Source organism: Panthera tigris, chromosome F2, assembly GCF_018350195.1.
Source record: "Panthera tigris isolate Pti1 chromosome F2, P.tigris_Pti1_mat1.1, whole genome shotgun sequence".
NCBI lineage: Eukaryota > Metazoa > Chordata > Mammalia > Carnivora > Felidae > Panthera > Panthera tigris.
In genome coordinates this window covers 45,785,262-45,805,367 of record NC_056676.1, presented here as the reverse complement: position 1 = coordinate 45,805,367, position 20,106 = coordinate 45,785,262, and the positions used below count along the sequence as shown (strand labels likewise).

Here is a 20,106-nt window from a genome sequence, read left to right as displayed (position 1 = left end):
GGTGCGTTGAATTTTCTAAATCCAGAAGAATAGAAGATGAAAATGGAAGAGCCAGAAAAAGTAGCAATTTACTAAGATCATTAAAGATAATTATAAAGCAATGACATGGTTGGGTAGAGACCAAACAGAAAATACAAGTAAGGCTAACTAATACAAGTACCTGACACTGAGCACTTCCCACGTGCCAGGCACTCAACACTGAGCTCCTTTAATTCTCACTACAATCCACGAAAGACATTACTGCTCTAAATTTACTGCTCACATTACTGCTCTTCCTACTTTACGGATGAAAAAAAATGATGTAACAGAAAGGCTAAGTAACATGCTCAAGGCCACAAGTTAGTAAATGAGAATCAGGACTCAAACCCAGTCTACTCCAGCACTGCTATTGTTACCACCATGTTATCCTGCCTTTCAGTATTTGCTTTATTTAGTCCTCACAGCTGCTCCGAAGTAGGCACTACACCAGCGTCATCACACTGAGAAAACTGAGGCAAGAGAGGTGAGGAATCTGCCTGACGTCAGAAAGTGGCAGTCTGAGTTCCTTTAGCCATTATGCCATGCCGCTTTACTTTTTCCCTCTTTGATTTCTTTTTTTTTTAATTTTTTTTCTTAATGTTTATTTTTGAGAGAGACAGAGAGACAGAGTACAAAGGGGAGGGGCCGAGAGAGAGAGGGAGACACAGAATCTGAAGCAGGCTCCAGGCTCCGAGCTGTCAGCACAAGGTCCAACGTGGGGCTTAAACTCACGGGCTGTGAGATCATGATCGGAGCTGAAGTTGGAAGCTTAACCGACTGAGCCACCCAGGTGCCCCTCCCTCTATGATTTCTTAAAAGACAAGAAAAATTTTGTTCCCTATAATAGACTAAGATACTCCACTGGTGGAAATCTACAAAAAAAGAACATCAGTATTGATGTCCATCTATCTGAAAGGGGAAGACTATACTGAATAAAAGAACATACCTTGTATGTCCACCTAATCAGTGGAGATAAAATGCTTTAGTGACACAACATTGAAAAAGAAAATCTTCTTTTCAAAGGTGGATAAAAGTTTGTAGAGAGTTTATTTCTAAGATGGTGTAAGGGATTCTATAAGCACAATTAGTTTGTAACAATGTTTTAGGAAATTAGTCTACTTTTCATGGACTATAAGAGCTTCAAAAGCTCAGATAAGTATTTATTGAACATCTACTATGAACCAAGAACTTTGTTGGACACTGGGGATACAAAGGTATAAAAAAACTGACAAGGGCACTATGTTCTGACAGAGCTTACAGTCTACTTACTATCAAATCACACGAACTTAAATTATACCTCCAACAAGTACCACAAATGAGAGGCAAGACTGGGGGCACCTGGGTGGCTTGGTTGGTTAAGCGTCCGACTTCGGCTCAGGTCATGATCTCACGGTCCGTGAGTTCGGGCCCCGCGTCGGGCTCTGTGATGACCACTCAGAGCCTGGAGCCTGTTTCAGATTCTGTGTCTCCCTCTCTCTCTGCCTCTCCCCTGTTCATGCTCTGTCTCAAAAATAAATAAATGTCAAAAAAAAAAAATTAAAAAAAAAAAAGGAGAGGCAAGACTGCTACAAGAGCGTATAAATTGGGGGTCAAGGGTGGGGAGGAGTGGAGTAGAGTAAAGATTTAACCTTGTCTGGGAGGTAAAGGAAGACTTCCCCCAAAGAAGTAAAGCATGGGATGAGACCTGAAGGTAAGTTAGAATTAACTAGATAATGAGAAAAGGAAAGAATATTTTACACAGAGACCCAGCATATGCAAAGACCCTGTGGTGGGAGGTAGTATCATAAGTGTCATGATTAAATCTAGGCAGTATGACTACAGAACCTGAATTCTTAACCTCTATGCTATATGGACTTTCTGTAGAGTTCCATTCAGATGCCTTCTATTTTCTCTGTCAAATAGGAAAGTTAGGACCTCTGTCAAAACTGGGGATGGGGTGGGGAGCTTAAAGGGTTGAGAAAAAGTATTTAAAAAACAAACGAAACACAAGTAAATTTATGATAAATCATAAGTATAATATCTTAAATGATTCTGAAAGACTTTTTATTTATATCATTTCAACAATTAAATAGAAACATTATCTTTTTTTTTTTTTAATGGGAAGTTTAAACCACTACAAAGGGTTCCTGGCTGGCTCAGTTGGTAGAGCATGTGACTCCTGATCTCAGGATCATGAGTTCAAGCCCCATGTTGGGCTTGGAGCCTACTTAAAAAAAAAAAAAAAAAAGCAACATAAATCACAGAAAAATCTGCTCACCTAGTATAATACATCACAGCTTCCTCATAATCTCCTGAGTTGAAAGCTTCATTTCCTTTTTCCTTTTCACGAGTAGCAAGGGAAGTCTTTTCTTTCTCAGTTAGACCTAGAAATAAATTATCTGCTATAAATAAAAAAATATATAATTGAATAGAATTTAAAAAAAATTTAAATCCAAGAATGCTTACTTCAACAGAAGCAGTAAATTGTGAAGGAAATAAAAGGAAATAGGAGGTTTCTTAAGTTTAGGAAATGTTTCTTTAAATCATCACAATTTGTGAGTGTTTAGATTTTTTCTATTATTGGTTTTACTTCACTTTAAAGGAGCTATACACCTATGGACTTCAAATGAAAACAAACTGCTATATCTTTTTATTTTGAGGTAAAAGGAAAAAAAATGAGGTATCTGGAGAAAAAGAGGATTTGAAAAAAAGTGAAAAATTATAGTAAAAACATAGTTTTATTCTTATATTTTTGAGTCTTACTAAACCTCAGTGTAACTATTACTCATAAAATTAGGTAGTTAAAGAATGGAACTGAATTTGTTAGAGGTGGTCAACTCTAAGAGAAAATCCATGAACTTTTAATGGAAATCTGTACTGCTTAAAAAGAATGTCTTCTAGACCTTCTAGACCTAATAGCTTTTACTATAATTTTTAAAATGTAAACTGTAAAGACTACTAAATTATTCTCATTTTTCCCCAATTACCTGCTGTGTCTATTCTTGTCTCAATTTTAGACAAATGTGACTTGTTGTTTACTACGGCTTTTTCTTTGTAATCTTCGTCAATTTTTGAACATTCTTTTTCCACGTCAAATCTTAAATGAAAGGAAAAAAACTGAAAAAATGTACATTATAAGAAAATAAAATATATTATTGATATTCTTATACTTGTACCACTGTGCCTTTAGACACATATTCTGAAAATGCGTAATAGGTTTATGCCACAAATTACCTGTTTCACTCTTAGAAACCATGCAACTCATTGAGGATCTACATGGGGTTTTTTTGTTTTGTTTTGTTTTGTTTTTAACGTTTATTTATTTTTGAGAGAGAGAGAGTGCAAGCAGGGGAGGAGCAGAGAGAGAGGGAAGAGGATATACATGTTAATCAGACCGAAACTGTTCAGAACTTTGTAATTAAAATTATAATTAATTTATCTATTTAAAATTTTTGTTCTTTTTTCTTTTCAGTGAGCATTAGGATTACCTATTTTTGGTTGCTTTTATAAACAAAAGGATGCTATAGATATTTATTCAGTGAAAAATGAAGATCAAAAGTGCTTAGACCAGATACTCTTAGTACTCTGCCAAAGTAACTTGGTAGTTCAGATTTATAATAAGTAAGAGATTACTACAATATTCTATGATAGAGAATTTTTCAGTGACAAGTTTTGTATAAAGAAATATAAAACATACTTATCCCATTCTGCATAATCCCTTGGGATTTTCTTTTTGGTTGGTCTACTATTAGAATATTTGTCCTGAAAGAATAAAATCATATTTTATGAGACATATTTAAGATTAGCAGATTTTATGATAAACACAATGTGAAGTATTGGATTAAGATATACCGATTAAGAAAAATAGGTACTCTTGAAGTTATAACAACTCCAGTATTGTAACTATAACATACAGTATGTTAAAAAAAAAGGATTTTAAATTGGTAGTTAATTCTGGGAGCGATCTACAGGACTTTAAGTACATATATAAAATTTAAAAACTTGCATGTGTGAAATTTCATTTTTAGTGATTTTCTTATAACAAAAAAGTAATGAACTATCAGTCTTTTAAAACCTAGGCACTGGAGAAATAAGATTAACTACTTTGGTGCATTAGAATAGTTTTGTTCCAAATGACAGATTCCCAACTTGGACTAATTCTATTAAAAAAATAAACTATTGGCTTATGTAACCAAACTGATGAAGAGGCAGCGGTATTGCTAGATAGAAGATTCTGATACTCTCTCCAGCTCTTCCACTCTCCCCTTGTCCCCAGTCCCTGTTTCTTTCTGCCTACTGATTTCCTTTTCCCCGCTGGCTCTTCTTTTTCCACGTAGCAGGCATAGTGGCCACAAGCAGTGTGGGATTATAAACTCACGGGACTCCCAATCAGAAAGGAAAAGGAGAGGGCACCTGGGTGGCTCAGTCGGTTGAGCACCCGACTCTTGATTGGTTCAGGTCCTGATCCCAGAGTCATGGGATTGAGCCCCGAGTTGGGGTCTGCGCCGAGCATGGAGCCTGCTTGGGATTCTCTCTCTCCTTTTGCCCCTTTCCCTCTTTCTCCCAATCACATGCTCTCTCTCTCTAAAATTAAAATTAAGGGGCGCCTGGGTGGCGCAGTCGGTTAAGCGTCCGACTTCAGCCAGGTCACGATCTCACGGTCCGTGAGTTCGAGCCCCGCGTCAGGCTCTGGGCTGATGGCTCGGAGCCTGGAGCCTGTTTCTGATTCTGTGTCTCCCTCTCTCTCTGCCCCTCCCCCGTTCATGCTCTGTCTCTCTCTGTCCCAAAAATAAAAATAAAAATAAATAAATAAATAAATAAAATTAAAATTAAAATTAAAAAATTAAAGTCTTTATAAAAAGAAAAAAAAAAAAGGAAGGAAGGAAGGAAAAGGAGCATGACTCCTCTCTAATTTCAGTTAGAGAAATCCCAGGGAAGGATTCAGGATTGGCTAGCTTGGGTCAGGTGCCCATCCCTAAGCAGGCACTAGCTCCCTGCCATTCAGCAGCCCAACCTCGGTCACATGCCCCCTACAAGCACCAGAAGGGAAAGAGAGGAAAGCAAACAATAGCCATAATGCTCAACAGTTTCTTAAATGGTTTCTTAAAAGTTAGTCACAATCTGAAACCACTTTGAATGGGTCATTTACCTATGCACAATTTTGTAACATTGGGCATCGGTCACTTGGAGTTATGCAGATCTTCCAAATATTCCTACATTTCATTATACAGTTTAAAAATCTTGGGGCACCTGGGTGGCTCAGTCGGTTGAGAGTCCCACTTCGGCTCAGGTCATGATTTCACTGTTGGTGAATTTGAAACCAGTGCTGGGCTCCCTGCTGTCAGTGCACAGCCCATTTTGGATCCTCTGTCCCCACCCCCCCTCTCTCCTCCCAAAATAAACATTTAAAAAGTAAACAAATAAAAATAAAAATCGCATCTGTTAATATCTGCATGGAGCTCATCAGAAAAGTCTTTAAGTATTCCCTTAAGGAGAAATTTTTTTGTCACAAGTATTTAAGAGCCATGTAAGATTCTGAAATACTCTAAGCTGCACTTGAAAGCTCAGATTTTATCACTAGCAAAAACCACTGTCAGTTCTTTTCCTTAAAGTGACACTCCCACTTGACTCATTTTCAATACAGTGTCTGTCAAACACCCAAGTCTGAATAACCACAATTTGTCTGTCAATCACTCTTTCAAGTTAAAAACTGTTCCAGGAAAAAGTGGTTACTTAAGCTGGCAACTGAACTCAACCTACAAATCTCAAAATAACCTAGATTTCTCTTCACCATGAAGTGCTTTTCGGGTTTTTTTGTGTGTGTTCTTATTTATTTTGACATGGTGAGGGTTGGGGGGAGAGAGAGGGAGAGAGAGGGAGAGAGAGGGAGAGAGAGAGAGAGAGAGAGAGAGAGAGAGAGAGAGAGAGAGAGAACATTCCAAGCAGGCTCCATGCTGTTAGCGCAGAGCCCGATGCATGGGGCTCGATCCTCCGAACTATGAGATCATGACCTGAGCCAAGATCAAGAGTCGATGTTTAACTGACTGAGCCACCTTGGCAGCTCTTGAAGCATTTTTTGAATACTTCATATTTTGTCACACAGAATATTAAAAAGATAAGTTCTCAAGACTCAAGATTTAACAAAATAAAGAAGTCTTGTTGTTTCATAGAAGACATTTTTAAGTTAAATTGGAATGTTTACTGTAAATGGGTAGCAGTGGAGAAAAGTAACTCCTAGTATAGTTTGGTCCCACTCGCTGCCTTGATTTGTGCTAAGACACCAGCAGCTGCACCTGCTGCAAATGTCAACACAGAGAAAAAGACAAAGAATTAGCATTATTTTTTAAAATAGCATTGACTTTCTAGACCCTCTGGAAGGATCTCTGGGACACCCAGGATCCACGGATTATACTTTCATAATCATAATACCACATTGAACTATATAACCTCCTGTTACATTTTTACAGCACAGACTTAGCACAAAATGGGTGTCCAATAAAAACAAATTTATTGATTACAGACAGTGGCATCCTTACAATATTACTGTGTACCTTGGTTACATGAGTTATTCTTAATGGGGAGTAAAAAGATGCAGGAAAGTTAATTATCAGAGAGCTGTGTGATGAAGAGCTATGGATGTTTTTTAAATAAAATTGAGTATTCAAAGAAGAAATGAGAAGAACAATAACGAGTTAATCCAGAATGAAGAGATCTGGGTAGCCAATCTTCCACAAATGATAGGAATAAAAGAAAAAATTGGGGGGAGAGGGAATGGAATGTGTGATCCATGTGAGAGCCCAGAGACTCCCAATGCCTTTGAGACAATGGCTTAGATTCTATAATATCCGAGTCAGGTGGATGCTCAGAAGCTCAGTTTTAACCTGAAGTTAAGTATAAATGGACCCGGGGGCACATAGGTGGCTCAGTTGGTTAAGCATCTGACTCTGGATTTTGGCTCAGGTAATGATCTCACAGTTAGTGAGATCAAGCCCTGTGTCAGGCCCTGTGCTGTTGGGCTCTGTGTGGGATTCTCTCTCTCTCTATCTCCTCCACTCACCCTCTCTCTTGCTCTCTCTCTCTCAAAATAAATAAATAAACATTAAAAAATATATATATAAATGGACCTGGAACTCCAACAGGTTTTTTCTCTATGAAACCCATGGGTTAAAAAGGACAGGTCTACAGAACAAAATAGGGATCAACCACAGAAAAATCATCACAAGGGGCTGGGGAAATAAGGGGGGAAAATATGCAATGAACAGAGGAATGACATATATAACTGCTTGAGTACTTTAAGTCCATAGTTAATTATGTTACAAATTATTTCCTCTATGCTTCTACTGGACAGATAAAATTATTCCCTGAAATGCTCACACACTCAATTAGATCTTATGAGCACATAAGATCATGGCATAACAAATGAAAAATGAAGAAAGGCGGTAAGCTCAAGATGAAAGTCTTCAAAGGGAAATGGCATTTCATTTTGATCACCAGGTGATGAAACACAGCCAACTCAAGAAGGCAATAGCACACGGCCAGCTGAAGGATAACGCCCAACTCTCAGAGGACATCACACTGTGGTTACTCTGATTAAACTGAGCTAGTGCCCTCAATAAACAACAATCGTCTTCCCCCCCCACCCCACCCACCCCCACACCAAAATGGCCTACCTTACTAACATGAAGACGGCTGTTTGAACCACGAACTGGAGGCAAATTATCTTCCATCACTGGGAATGTTTCAGTTTCATGAAAGTATATTTTATTTTCTTCATTTTTAATTTCAGATACCCAACTCTGAGAAGAGGGAGAAGAAAGTGAACATACAGTTTGAAGTAATTAACCAGGTGTTAGAAAGGACTATACATCATCATAGTTTCTTAAGTGTTCATTTTTGGGGGGACAATTTGGTCATGCCATTCTATCTGTAATGTTCTTCTGCTATTTTATTTTTTTTAATGTTTATTTATTTTAAGGACAGAGAGCATGAGTAGGGGAGGGCAGAGGGAGAGAGAGAATACCAAGCATGCTCTGCGCCATCAGCAGAAAGCCCTATGTGGGGCTTGAACTCACCAACTGTGAGATCATGCCATGAGCCAAAATCAAGAGTTGGACCCTTAACCAACTGAGCCACTCAGGCGCCCCAATCTACTCTTCCTTTAAATTGTGGTAAAATACACAAAACAAAATATATAACCTTAACCATTTTTAAGTGTACAGTTCAGTATTGTTACACACATTCACATGGTGCTGCCCTTCCTACTTTCATTATCTTGCAAGCTTACTCTCATCCCTTCAAACAAGCTTTTCCTGAACTTCCTGGTTGGACTAGAAATGCTCCTCCTCCATGTATTAGCACAGAGATTTAAAATCATCCATGTATTGTTCATCTCTCTCACATTCTGCAAATTCCTTTGGAGGCAGAACCTATGTCTTCGTCTCATCTTCGTGATGTATGAACCTAGCACAGTGCCTGGCACATAACAGGCTCATAATAATGTTTATTAAACTGAATTGTTACAGGTTCTAGGCAGAAATTGAGAAGTTTCCTTGTTATCTGTGAAATTCTATTATTATTATTCAGCAGCTATATAGTGAGGGTCTAATATATGTCAAACCATATTAAATTAGACATGGTTGATATAGTGATAAACTATATTATCTGTGTCAGGAGGCAGGGAGACGAAAAGGAGGCAGACAGATGAAACAGAAGAAGAAACAGAAAAACAGTAAGGGAAGAAAGGTGAAAAGGAAGAGGAGGAATTACAAAGGAAGAAAGAAAGAGAGAAGGGGGGCAGGGGGCAGCAGCACAGAGAGGGAGAAGTGGCCGGGCATGAAAGAAAGGGAGATGAGGAGACAAAATCAAGAGGTGACTGAGAAAGAACACACGGTTGGGAAAAAGCAGATTCTGCAACTAAAACTAAGCTGTTTTTCCCTGGAAAATAAAGCCAAAGAACTCTGGACATAAACTACTATTTTAACTCATAGATTAATTACCAGATTTTCAATTTCAAGTCAATAAAATGGCAAAACGATAAAGTTTTTAAAAATGTAGCTTTCTGGGTTAGAGGATACATATTCCTCAAAATTGTCTTCAAATATATTATCCAACCCAGTAAAATATGCTGAATAAATAAAGTAAAACAACAAAGAACTATTTCTCCAGAATCCATTTTAGGAAGTTATCTCTTCAGCAAAAGGAAACCACAAAGAACTCTGAGGAAACACAAGTAAATATGTATCTGGTGGAGAGGAAGTTTTCCTGAATATAAATGCAAGAAAAGATAATAAAGGATAAAACTAAGAGTGATTACATAAAATGTTTTTAATGAATAAACATGAAGAACACCACACACAAGATTTAAAAGACTAATGACAAATTGAAAGAAAATTTAGACTATATACGACAGATCTCTTACAAATTAGTAAGAAACACAGCAATAGAAAAATCAATAAAGGGATATCTCCTCCTGGCCCTGATAGAGTATCAGGGACTGGATTTACCCTCTTGCTTAACTCTAGAAAACCAGATAAAATATATGAAACAATGATTTTCAGACACTGGACAATAGGTAGCACAGGACAATGATCCCTGAAAGAAAGGAAACAAATGAGGTAAGTCCTGCATCTGTCCCAATTTACTGCCTGTAATTTCCAGGCTACAACATAGGGAAGGGAAACCCAAACAGCCCTGCGGTCTCATTGAGTTCAGAGGAACAGAGTGCAGGCTTCAGGGAGGTAAAGACTGCAGAGATACGGGGTGCAAAATAGCCAAGAAGAGGGAGCCAGACAGAGAGCACTAAAGATGACCTGAATAGCACTGTATATCTGTTCAAGAAATTTAACTCATAGTCAAAATCTTGCTTATAAAGAAAACTTGAGACCTCGATGTTATCAATGGTGAATTCTGGAAAATATTTAAGGAAGAAATAACAGTAATTACATACAAACTTTCCTAGAAAATTCAGGAAGAGAGAACACGTCCCAACTCATTCTAAAAAGCCACCATTACCATGTTACCAATACCAGACAACAACATTACAAGAAAATTACAGACTAGGAGCTCTCATGACTGCAGACACAAATATACTTCAAAAAATTTTAGCAAATTAAATCCAGCAATATATAAAAAAGACACATCATGACCAAGTAGAATTTATCCCCAAGTGCTATATTGGTATAACATCTGAAAAGAGTGCACATAATATACCTTATTAACAGGCTACAAAGAAAATCTTATTTTCCTCTCAATGCAGGAAAAGAATTTATAAACTTCTGTAACTATTCATGATAAAAATTCTCATCAAACAAGGAATAGAAGGGACCCTCCTCAGCATTATAAAGGGTCACATCATAAAATCTAAAGGCAACATTATACTTAATGGTGAAAAAAAAGCTGAATGATAATTTCCCTAATATTGTGAGCAAGACAAGGATATTTGCTCTTACCATTTCTATTCAACATTGTACTAGAGAGCCAAGCCTGTGCAATAATGAAAGTAAAAGAAATAAAAGGCAGCCATTCTGGAAAAGCCAAAGGAGACCTTTTATTATTTGTGGATAACATGATCCTAAGTATAAAAAATTCCAATGAATCTAAAAAAAAGTTACTAGAACTAATTTGTAAATTTAACAAGATTGCAAGGTGCAAAGTCAATATAAGAAGACCATAAACTATAAACTTGCAATGGACAAATAAAAGTGAAATTAAAATTCCGCTAATATGAGGTATCTACATTAGTCAAACTTATGAAACAGAAAGTAGAATGGTGTTTGTCAGGGGCTGAAGGCAGGGGGAATTGGAGAACTGTTGTTTAATGGGTATAGAGCTTCAGTTTTATAAAATAAAGTTCTGAAGATCGATTATACAAGATGAATATAACACTACTGAACTGTATACTCAAAAATCTCTGAATATAATGGGCACCTGGAATGGCTTAGTCAGTTAAGCGTGTGATTCTTGGTTTCAGCTCAGGTCATGATCCCACAGTTTGTGAGATTGAGCCCCATGTCGGGCTCTGTGCTGACAGCATGGAGTCTGTTTGGGATTCTCGGTCTCCCTCTCTCCCTGCCCCTCCCCCACTCATGCTCACACGCTCTCTCTCAAAATAAATAAACTTTAAAAAAATTAAAAAAATTCTTTTCATGTCTGAATATAACAATGTGAATATAACACTAATGTACACTTAAAAATGGCTAAGATGGTAAATTTTGTGTGATATGTATTTTATCACACCAAAAATAAATAAATACATAGTACATACATAAGATTTCATAACTAGAGTGACTTAGAATAAGCAAAAAAATTGAAATTAAAAAACATTAACTTTGGGGTGCCTGGGTGGCTCAATCAGTTAAGCATCCTTCTCTTGACTTCAGCTCAAGTCATGATCAAGTTTGTGAGTTAAGCCCCTCATCAAGCTCTGCACTAACAAAGCAGAGCCTGCTTGGGATTCTTTCTCTCCCTGTCTCTCTGCCCCTCCCACACGCATGCTCTCGCTCTCTCTCTCAAAATAAATAAATAAAACTTAAAAAATTTTTAAAAATAAAAAACATTAACTTTTACAATAGCATAAAGTATATTATATACTTAGGAATAAATTTAAAAAATATGCAAGAACTACACACTAAAAACTACAAGATACTGGGACAAAACTTTAAAAAAGACTTAAATGAACAGAAAACATATGATGTTCATGGATCAGAGAATTTCAATATTGTTAAGATGTCAATTATTCCAAAATTGATCCATAAATTCACCACAATCCCAACCCAAAGACAAGCAAGTTATTTTGTAGTAACTGGCAAGCAAAGGACCTACAAGAGCTAAAACAACGATGAAAAAAGAGAACAAAGTTGGAGGACTTGTACTTTCCAATCTTAAGACTTAATATAAGCCTTACCAGAATCAAGAGAATGAGGTACTGGAGTAAAGAGAGACATTTAGATTAATGAAAGAGAATAGAGAGTCCAGAAATAGACCCGTACATACACGGTCAATTCATTTTTGACAATGCTACCAAGGTGTTCCATGGGGAAAGGATAATCTTTCATAAAATGGTGCTTGAAACCTTGAATACCTATATTGTATGTGTGTATCCAAAAATGATAACTGATCCTAGAACTAAATTTAAAAGTTAAAGCTAGAAACTTTCTAGAAGAATCATATGAAGGAACTTGGGGATCTGGGATTATTAGACAAAGACTTCCTAAATAGGACACAAAGTACAGACTGTAAAAGAAAAATTGATTTCATCAAATTAAAAACCTTTGCTCTTCCAAAGACACTATTAAAAAAATGAAAAGGGAATCCATAGGATATAGAAAATACCTGCAAAAGGTGTATCTAATGAAAGATACGCGTGTTACAACTCAATAAGAACACAAATAATTCAATTTTTTTTTAATGGGCAAAGGATTTCAAGACTTTTCACAAAAGAAGATCTATGGATGGCAAATAAGCACATGAAAAGACACTCAGGAAAGTCAGTCATTAAAATGGAAATTAAAACCACAATGAAACACCACGGCATACTTAATAAAATAGCTAAAATTAACAAAACTGGCATTACGAACTGCCAACCAGGATGCAGAGCAACAGGAACTTTTCTTTTGTTAACGATTATTTATTATCGAGAGACAGAGAGAGACAGCATGAGTGGGGGAGGAACAGAGAGAGAGAGACACACAGAATCTGAAGCAGGCTCCAGGCTCTGAGCTGTTACCACAGAGCCTGATGCAGGGCTTCAACTCACGAACCATGAAATCATGACCTGAGCTGAAGGCAGATGCTTAACCAACTGAGCCAGCCACCCAGGCACCCCAGCAACAGGAACTTATGCCACTTTGGAAAACATTTTGCTCAACCGGAAAGTGGATAAACAAACTGTGAGATACCCACACAATTCAATACTACTCAGTGATTAAAAGAAACCAACTGTGAACATGCAACAACGTAGACACATCTCAAAAGCATGATGCCAAATGACAGAAGACACAAAAGACCACACATACTGTATGGCTACATTTATAGGAAAGTCTAGAAAAGACAAATCCGTATGACAGAAAGCAGATCAGCGGTTACCAGGGACCAGGGTGTGGAGTCAGCACTGACTACACAGGGGCACTAGAAAACTTTTTAGGCTAACAGAAATGTTTTATAGCATATACATGTGTCAAAACTCAGTGAAATGTAGACCATTGCTATTTTTTATTGAATGTAAATTATACCTCAATAAAGCTAAATCACTAAAGATATAGCTATTAAAAGAAGAAATTCAACTGATAAAAAAATTTAATGTTGCTAGTAATCAAATACATCCTTATCATGTTTTCAATTATTTGATTAAAAAATGATTACAGTATCCAGTGAAGAATACCTTAATTTTTTTTAATGTTTATTTATTTTTGAGAGAGAGATAGGGACAGAACATGTGCACAAGAGAGTAAGCAGGGGAGGGGCAGAGAGAGGAGACACAGAATCCAAAACAGGCTCCAGCCTCTGAGCTGTCAGCGCAGAGCCCAAAGCAGGGCTCGAGCTCACGGAACACGAGATCATGACTTGAGCTGAAGTCAGACACTTAACCAACTGAGCCATCCAAGGGCCCCAGTGAAGAATGCCTTAAACGGGCATTCTTACATACTGTTGGCGAAAAGGCACAACTTTTCTGAGAACATGCAAATGTGTTTCAACAGTCTTAGAATTATTCAAATCCTTTGATCAAGCAGCTTGAATACTAATAATTTATCTCGAGGAAATAACCAGGATGGTACAAAAGAAATTATAAACCAACATGTTTGTAGAGCTCTATTTACAGAATCTGAGTGAATTATTTTTCTTCGATAGGATAGAATTTTGTTCAGTCATTTAAAATACACATGTGGGGCACCTGGATGGCTCAGTCAGTTAAGTGTCGGACTTCGGCTCAGGGCATGATCTCCTGCTTCGAGAGTTCGAGCCCCGCGTCGGGCTTTGCGCTGACAGTTCAGAGCCTGGAGCCTGCTTCAGGTTCTGTGTTTCCCTCTCTCTCTGCCCCTCCCCACTTGTGCTCTGTTTTTCCCTCTCTCTCAAAAATAAATATCAAAAAATATATACAATTAAACAAAATACACACGTGGATGTACAGACACAAACATACACATTTACAATATTCTCCTGCGTATGAGAAGCAACCAATACCACGTAAGTGATTGCCACTAAAAGCCCTTCACTGACAAAAAAAGAAAGAAGTCTACGATTTTGGAAAAGTGAAGTGGACATATATTTAATGTGACAATGTCACAAAACCCACAAAAACCGGGGTCACTCTATACCTTTATATCACCGTCAATTTTTTCCCATTCTTCTGCTGTAAAGCTGGATGCTGTTGCTGCAGGCTTATCTTTCCTCAAAGCTCTACTTTCAGGGGCCAAGCCTCTAAGGCGCTTTTCACAAAATTCCGTAAGTTCAGGATAATATCCTTCCTCACCAGACCTTTAAAAAAAATTCAGACTTTGGAGTTACCACTTTATTTAGAGATCATGTAGTCTGGTGGTTTACAGGCTGGGCTCTGTGGAGCAGAGGGGTTCTGTGGAGATCTCCAGGGCAGCCCCTGCACAGGGATGAAGGCCGGAGTGTGGGCTCCCCACTCCCCTTCCTCAACCAGCACAACCTCCATTTTTACGTTACTCTATGGAGTGAAGCCGTGAAGGAAAAAATGGAGCCCCAAAGACACCAGTTTCCATCACACATTTTGAAAGTTGAGTAACATTTTCTCTCCTCTTTAACATGTGTTCACTTTGTTACATAAGATAATTTTAAGTTACAAATGGAAATTAAATATTAGAGATAGGCACACAGCGAGACTGGATTTCCCTTCCAAGGAGGAGTTTGTAGCTCAATTTTTTTCCCCCAAAGGGATAGGAAGAAAATGGCAAAGGAAGGGTTCAGAACAACACATCTCTAACCAACCACTCCAGGAACAGAATTCACTCCTAGAGAGTTAAATGGAAAACTCTGTTCATTGTTGTTTAAGGAAAATCAATCCTTTCCATTTCTCTTGTAAGCCTGTTTACTTTTAAATTTTTAGAAAAATTGAAAAAAAATCCCACTTTCAAATTAAAATTTTTAAAATAAGTTCCAAACCAATGCAATGTAATTTAATTAAGCCATTCACAGAATTTCTTAGAACCAACATAACATGGCTTTTAAACTCTTCCATCGTGCCAGCTTCTCATTTGCTTTAACAGTCCTTGACCAAACATAAATGAAAAGGTGCATACACTGCTGAGAAAAAAAGGAAAAATATGATATCTTTCATCGTTCCATTTCAGAAATGATGACGTTATGACATCTACTCTGGCTGGGCATAAGCAGGGATGCTTAGGGAGGACAGGAGGCTGAAGGTGGTAACAGAGAAAAAAAGGAGAGGACACAGTGATGAGGAAGGGGGTCACAGGGGAAAAAATACAGAACTGCCACCAAGCAAAAGGAACGCTACTGATGTGCTCAAAAGGAGCAATTCTTGCTCCACAAGTGCTTCTGCAATATTAGGAAGGAAAGGAAAACCCCCCATGACATCCAAAATAGGTGGCACAGATTGGTATGCCACAGGGCAGTGTTCTTGGAATGGGCTCCCTTGACCACCTCCATGTCAATCAGCCAGGCACTTGTTTAAAAACATATGTTCCTGGGCCCCACCCCAGATTTCCCGAGGCAGGATCTCTGGGAATGGGACCCTCAAATTTGCATTTTTTTTTTTCAACGTTTATTTATTTTTGGGACAGAGAGAGACAGAGCATGAATGGGGGAGGGACAGAGAGAGAGGGAGACACAGAATCGGAAACAGGCTCCAGGCTCTGAGCCATCAGCCCAGAGCCTGACGCGGGGCTCGAACTCACGGACCGCAAGATCGTGACCTGGCTGAAGTCGGACGCTTAACCGACTGCGCCACCCAGGCGCCCCCAAATTTGCATTTTTAACAACCATATCTGATGTATATTAAAGTCTAACAATCACCACCACGGGGTCCTCCCCCTGAGAAGGCCTGGATCCCCTGCCTTCTGGTCCTACATCCTGGTCTTCCCGTCATCCTCTCCTTGTGACCAGCTCACAGTAAGTTAGCATCTTTGTTGGCAGATAGTATGGAGGGGGAGAGTACCAAAGAACTTTATCAACCGGTAGGCTGGTGAGCTAACCTCATCTCCTAATGGCTACTCCCACGGCTACTTTACCTTCTCCTAGAAAACGTGGAGGAAGCAAGAAAAATATCCTCTTGAATACTAATGAGACTAAATGGCATGCTGGAAGTAGACCTAGCCAGAACCCTCCAAACTAACCACTGGATCAAAACAGTGATTTTGGAACCTAACTTGGGGGAAAAACAAAACAAAACAAAAAAAACAACATCAATGTTTGAAAAATTTCTGCAATATTTCTGAGAGTTTCAACTTTCAGAAGGCACAATATAATTGGCATACTGAAACATAAAATGATTTTTGAATGCTTACCTGAGCACACAAAGAATTTTTTCCAAGTGTTTAACATCTGAACATTTTTCAATATACTTGAAATCCAAATGTTCAACGGGAATTTTAAATGTTTTTGTTGTTCCAAAACCCCACAATGATGCATAATCTTTGGTAGTCATGGCTGAAATGTAGCACAGAAAAAAGTTATGAAGTATATACATAGTAAGACTTAATTTGGATAGTAGTAACCATCTAGGCATTTCTGTAACATTTATTTTTCAAGTCTATGGAAAAGGAGCTGTGTTTTTTCTAAGAAGGAAGGCTGCTCATTTTAAACTCTCTCTCCCTGATAACAACAGTTAAGTCATTCCCTGCCTTTACATTCCCTGCTGCCCAGTCACATCAATGAACAGCTCCCAGATCTGTGTTCTAACGGCACTGTGCCCATACCTTTCTCATGGCATGTATTTTAATTATGTATTTTTGTCTTCCTTTCTAGACTGTGAGATCTTACTTTATTATCATATATTCAGGACTAACATAAGTAGTGCCTTAGACCTTTAAGAAACACTTGCTGAGGGGCACCTGGGTGGCTCAGTTGGTTAAGTGTCCAACTTCAGCTCAGGTCATGATCTCATGGTTCATGAGTTTGAGCCCCGCGTCGGGCTCTGTGCTGACAGCTCGGAGCCTGGAGCCTGCTTTGGATTCTGTGTCTCCCTCTCTGCCCTTCCCCTGCTCGTACTCTATCTCTCTCTCAAAAAAATAAACATTAAAAAAAATTTTTTTTAAAAATGCTGAGCTGAAATGGGAATGGGGTATTTGGACAGTTTCACTTTAATGATACTGCTGCTAATTATGATGATAATAATAACAACAGCAAAAAATACACAGTTCTAAATGAGTGCTGGGCACCACCCTAAGAACTTTACATACATTACCTCATTTAATCTTTCAACTACTGTAGCAGGTAGGTTTTATTTTAAGTAACGAGCTGTAATAACAGTTAACACTTAGGGATCTAAGTTACTGTATGCCATGGATTATCTCACATAATCTTCAAAAACACTCTGAGAGGGGAATTAATAATTACTATTTTACAGATAAGGAAGTTGGTATTTTAAGTAACCTGCTCGAAGTCATGTAACTATTAAATAGTGAACTGGGGATTTGAATCTCAGTTGGCAACTGCAGAGCCTACATAGCATCACACCCAGGCTTTTCATCTGCAGGTGGCAACCCCTGCTATCAATTTAGTGAGTTGCAATTAGCACTGTCTTATAATGAGACAGAACAGAACAGCAACAAAAATATCTGACTACTTCACATACCATTAAAGTAAATACTTGTTTTGTAAAAACTTTTATTTCATGTCTATACAAATGACAAATGTGTGTAAATACATGCACACGTTGCAAATAAATTTCTTATCATGAGTCATTGTCAAAATTGTTTAAAAACACTGCAGTAAAACATATTGGTTTATAATTTTAAAACAATTAAGTAGCAATGGGTCTAATTCACCAGGAGTATTTCCTTCAGCATGCCTGCCCTCTGGGATTCTGGTCCTACATCAGACCTCTGCAGAAAGAGAGGTGCTTCTGGTTCTCCATGTTCCTGCTGGCTTTGACTTGGGCATAGAAAAGGGATTGACAGTTCATCAGCTCTTGGATGAAATCTGAGAACTGAGATTATGGTTTGCACACTATACTGGCAAGGCCCAGGATGATGAATATGTCCCATCACAAGGACAGCCTTAAGGGTAGAAGTTACTGGAGAGCAACATGAAGAACTTTTAAATGATTGCCGCTGCCCAGAACAGAATGGGTTGCATTAGAATTTTTCCAAAGAGTTGGAGGATCTTTCACGGGAGAAACTTAAAAACATCCAACAGGATTAAAATACATGATCTCAAATTGAATTTATTTTGCAACCCCTGAAATTTCACGATTTGCAGAAATCACAGTGAAAAGCATTTGAAATAACAGAGTCATCTCTTACCTAAGCAAATGAATTTCATTCTGCACAGTTTTAACATTTCCCTGAAAATCCTTTTTGAAAATTACCATGTTTGTTTGGGTTGTTTTCCGGCACAATGCACATCTTACTAAATGTTAATTTTCAAGTTCCAAAAAGGAAACCATACAATATTCGCTCTCATTTGAACCTTTCCACATGTTTGGAATTTGATTAGGAAAAACCTCGGTCCTAGTTGGATTTAATCTCTTCATCATCATCCTGATCCACATCCATTTCCCATATGCCCTAATCAGCGGGCAGAAATAACCTCCAGTGCAAAGTGTGATGCGCAACAAGAAAACCGGTTTTCTTCCACCTGGGCACCTTCTTTCCAGAAACCACAGGGCCGAGCGCCCCCTGCAGGCGGAGACCGAAAGGAAATGGCTTCCTCAGCCATAGCAACGGTTTGTGTACAGCACGGCCGCCGAGGGGCGGGGGAGGCTGGTCAGGGACAGGCCGGGAACCCTCAACTCTACAGCCAACCCAAAGGTCAACGGGCCCTTGAGGACACTGAGATTGCTCCCCATTCCCCAGCTCTGGTCGCCGCCGGCGGATCCCAGCAACCCCCGTCCCAACATCGGCCACCGTCAGCTGCAGGAAACTAAAGCCCGTTTGTTCATCCCATAACTCGCTCCCTCAGTCGAGTCCGACCGTACATTTGCTTCTTGGGGTCCGCCTTTAACCCCAGCTCCCTGAGGGAACTGCGATGGGGAGATGTAATTTACTCCTGGCCGGCGGGTACTCACCTGGCTCTCAGACTCAGCGTTGTGGAAGGACGAGTCCGCTACACAATTCACCGCAGGTGCCGAGATGGGGGGAGTGTCGCCCCGCCTGGGCACCCAAAGGCCAGAGGCTGAGCGCCGGGGGCGGAACTAGGGCCTCTTCGAATGATTGGCTGGCCCTCGATCTGCCGCACTGATTGGCCTCCGCGCCCAGCTTTGCCGGCACAGATCATTAGGGAGAAGTTAAGAGTCCAAGTGAGAGGGTTCCCTTTCTGTTTTGCATTCGTTTTTGATGGCGTTAAAACGCCGTTACAGTTCTGGATAGTTAAAAGTACCAAGAACTGTAAATTGATAACTATTCCATTTCAATTTTAGAAATATAATTAAATGTTCAGGATATCTACAAGGCAATCCAGATTTAGCCCTTCCCCTTTACACAAAAGAGTAAATGAAAGAGTCTGCCTTCCTTTGCAGGTGTTCAACATTTTCTGAGCGCTGGTTATGAGTCAGACACTGTACTGGGCACCGGGATACAAAAGCAAATAAGGCACAATACAATCCAAATGAATAAAGCAATATATATCATTTGTGGGGAAATATATTTCACTTTATAATTTCAGATTAGTGCCTGGCACATAACAGGAATTCATTAATGCAATTCGCCCTCCTCTCTGCACTTAAATTAAATCTACAGTCCTTTAGCAGGCACCAATAGTGGTAAAAACTCTGCTAAAAACATGATTAACAATACATTTATTATTATTTCCATTGCCAGTGCTAGAGAATGTTAAATTTGAATATTTATAGACAGATTCAAACTTTAGCATAATCCTTAGTAAGCTTTATTAAATTGTCATGGGGAACGTCATCACATGCCCCAATCCATGCATAATCATTTCACACCTCATTCCAGCCGACAAACT

The 20,106-nt window shown here is 38.8% G+C and overlaps 1 protein-coding gene, 1 long non-coding RNA gene and 1 other non-coding gene across 5 annotated transcripts in view; 2 read left to right on the top strand and 1 right to left on the bottom strand.

Moving 5' to 3' along the window:
• Positions 1–19,638, bottom strand: part of SPAG1 (sperm associated antigen 1) — a 66,829-nt gene extending 47,191 nt beyond the window's left edge. The window contains exons 1-7 of one of the 3 annotated variants that reach the window (XM_042972689.1): positions 19,208–19,638; positions 16,485–16,626; positions 14,310–14,469; positions 7,668–7,793; positions 3,695–3,759; positions 2,985–3,094; positions 2,276–2,381 (exon numbers count right to left, since the gene is read on the bottom strand). In XM_042972689.1, coding sequence (XP_042828623.1) covers positions 2,276–2,381; positions 2,985–3,094; positions 3,695–3,759; positions 7,668–7,793; positions 14,310–14,469; positions 16,485–16,624 — 707 coding nt within the window. In that variant the 5' untranslated portion in view covers positions 16,625–16,626; positions 19,208–19,638. Of the gene's footprint in view, positions 1–2,275; positions 2,382–2,984; positions 3,095–3,694; positions 3,760–7,667; positions 7,794–14,309; positions 14,470–16,484; positions 16,627–18,443; positions 18,626–19,207 lie in introns of those variants that run through there. The other 2 variants (XM_042972688.1, XM_042972690.1) reach the window with 2 other exon arrangements.
• TRNAR-CCU lies at positions 2,143–2,215 on the top strand. The gene has a single exon. It is a non-coding gene; the product is annotated as a tRNA-Arg (tRNA).
• LOC122234858 lies at positions 18,664–19,768 on the top strand. The gene is made up of 2 exons (XR_006212796.1): positions 18,664–19,263; positions 19,658–19,768. It is a non-coding gene; the product is annotated as an uncharacterized LOC122234858 (long non-coding RNA).
• The last annotated feature ends 338 nt before the right edge of the window (positions 19,769–20,106 follow it).